Below are 2,182 nucleotides of genomic sequence, written 5' to 3'. Positions count from 1 at the left end.
TGCTAGAACTACTGTAATCCTATACAAAACGCGAAGATGGTGATGGTAAAATAACTAAAGTAAGGTAAAAGTAAAACAAAACAAACAAAAGGGGTCCTAATATCTACATCACTTTTTATTTACCACAAAATATAAAGAAAAAAAAAAAAAAAAAAAACTCATCATATATATATACTGCAGATATTTTTTATCAAATAAATGCAGTCTAGGTAAGCATAAGAGACTTTAAAAAAACATGAAAAAATCTTAATCCAAACATTTGTCCACTAGTGTACATTATTTTATTAAAAAAATTAAAATATATATATATATATAAAAAAAAACTGTTAGATTTACAATGGCAATAACTGAATGGAAACACTTCTGTGAAAGTGGTGGATGTGTTGTATATGTGTGTGGTGTGTACGAGTCACGTCTTGCTTGTGTTTCCCGTGTTTCAGGGAATGGGCTATCTTCATGCTAAGGGCATCGTTCACAAGGACCTTAAATCGAAAAACGTCTTTCACGACACAAACAAAGTAGTCATTACTGACTTTGGCCTTTTCGGGATCTCTGGAGTGGTTCAGGAGGGCCGGTACGTCACTGCATTACTCTTGACAATATGGATTGTTACCGTAAATCAATGCTTTAAAGGGTCTGTTGTGTTTTTAGACGCGAAAACGAGCTGAAGCTTCCTCACGGGTGGATCTGTTATTTGGCTTCAGAAATCGTGCGTAAAATGAGTCCCGGAAACAACGAGGACAGACTTCCGTTTTCTAATGCTGCTGATGTTTATGCCTTTGGGTGAGAAATATACTTGACTTCAGACATAATTCACCCCCAAATAGTGCTGCGTTGACCTGCCGCCTTTATCTGCTCTCTTTCAGCACCATCTGGTACGAGCTGCAGGCGAGAGACTGGCCCATCACCAGTCAGCCCGTAGAGGCCACCATCTGGCAGGTGGGCAGTGGAGAGGGCATCAGGAGGGTCCTGGCAGAGATCAACTTGGGAAAAGAGGTCACGGTGAGAGCCACATTTTAAGTCGATTTATTATTGGACACATGCTCAGTGGAATGGCAGTGAAACTATGCTACTCCACTCCACTTCCCATGCCAAGACCGTCTGGGTGAAAATTAGGTCATGTGACAGCTAGACCATATTGGACATTTTTTATAATAATAATAATAATACTTTTACGTATTGTTAAGTATCAATAATTAATTATTATTGTTAATTATTAATATTATTTGTTTATTTATTCTGTGCTTTTCCATAGCTCAAGTACACTTGATCAGTCAGATTAATAAATATAATTAAATTAATGCAGTGAAAAAATAACTGCCAATACAAATTAAAGAATAGTATCATTTAGAAATAACAGAAATATAGAGACATAGCATAAAAATAGATCAAAATGAATTATCATTAAAGTGTCATAGTTTAATGTAATTGTATATCTTGCTAACTATTTGTAAATAATGTGAAAATAAACTTGAATGAATTTCTAAGTCTAAATTCTTTTCATTTAATTTCATAGTTTAGTACTGTAGAAGTTGTGTTTAAGAGACGCACAAAACACTGTAAAGTGCTACCTTATAATTGGACCAAAATGAGGTATCTCCGATGTTATCCTTGTAAAAACCATCCAGAGGTCAGCTGTTTGTGCTGACTGCTTGATTCCTGTCTGTCCCACAGGAGATTCTGTCTGCCTGCTGGTCATATGATGCTCGTAATCGGCCCACGTTCACGCAGCTGGCCGACATGCTGGAGAAACTGCCCAAACTCAACCGCCGCCTGTCTCATCCTGGCCACTTCTGGAAGTCTGCAGAGTATGTATCCTAGAATCTGGCACACTGTGAAAAGAGGACAAACAGGTGGTAGAAACCTGCACAGTCTGCAGAAACGACGACAAAGATGACCTCAGAGACACCTCAGTGAATCAAATGTGTTGTTTGTTCGGTTACTTTCTGTCTGACCTTCTCTTCACTTAGAGTATTTTTGTCTTGTTCAGTCATTATTTTTATCAGCAGCATCTGTCTAACATTCAGAAGAGCAGTATCAGCACTTGTTACAGCATAGGGAAACTTTTAAATTGGAAAAATAATCCCATAATCACAACAATTTAATAGCAATATAAATTATGTAAAATAAATAATATACATACACACACACACACACACACACACACACACATATATATATA

The 2,182-nt window shown here is 36.8% G+C and overlaps 1 protein-coding gene across 1 annotated transcript in view; it reads left to right on the top strand.

Moving 5' to 3' along the window:
* Window positions 1-2,153, top strand: part of LOC107741140 (kinase suppressor of Ras 1-like) — a 32,236-nt gene extending 30,083 nt beyond the window's left edge. The window contains exons 17-20 of the mRNA XM_016553739.1: window positions 441-574; window positions 652-783; window positions 867-1,002; window positions 1,675-2,153. Of these exons, the coding sequence (XP_016409225.1) occupies window positions 441-574; window positions 652-783; window positions 867-1,002; window positions 1,675-1,821 (549 nt within the window). The 3' untranslated portion in view covers window positions 1,822-2,153. The remainder of the gene's footprint in view (window positions 1-440; window positions 575-651; window positions 784-866; window positions 1,003-1,674) is intronic.
* The last annotated feature ends 29 nt before the right edge of the window (window positions 2,154-2,182 follow it).

This window comes from Sinocyclocheilus rhinocerous, unplaced genomic scaffold (assembly GCF_001515625.1).
Source record: "Sinocyclocheilus rhinocerous isolate Xijiao unplaced genomic scaffold, SAMN03320098_v1.1 scaffold1307, whole genome shotgun sequence".
Classification (NCBI taxonomy): domain Eukaryota; kingdom Metazoa; phylum Chordata; class Actinopteri; order Cypriniformes; family Cyprinidae; genus Sinocyclocheilus; species Sinocyclocheilus rhinocerous.
Note: the sequence above shows the minus strand (reverse complement) of the source record. Positions and strands in the feature narration are given on the sequence as shown.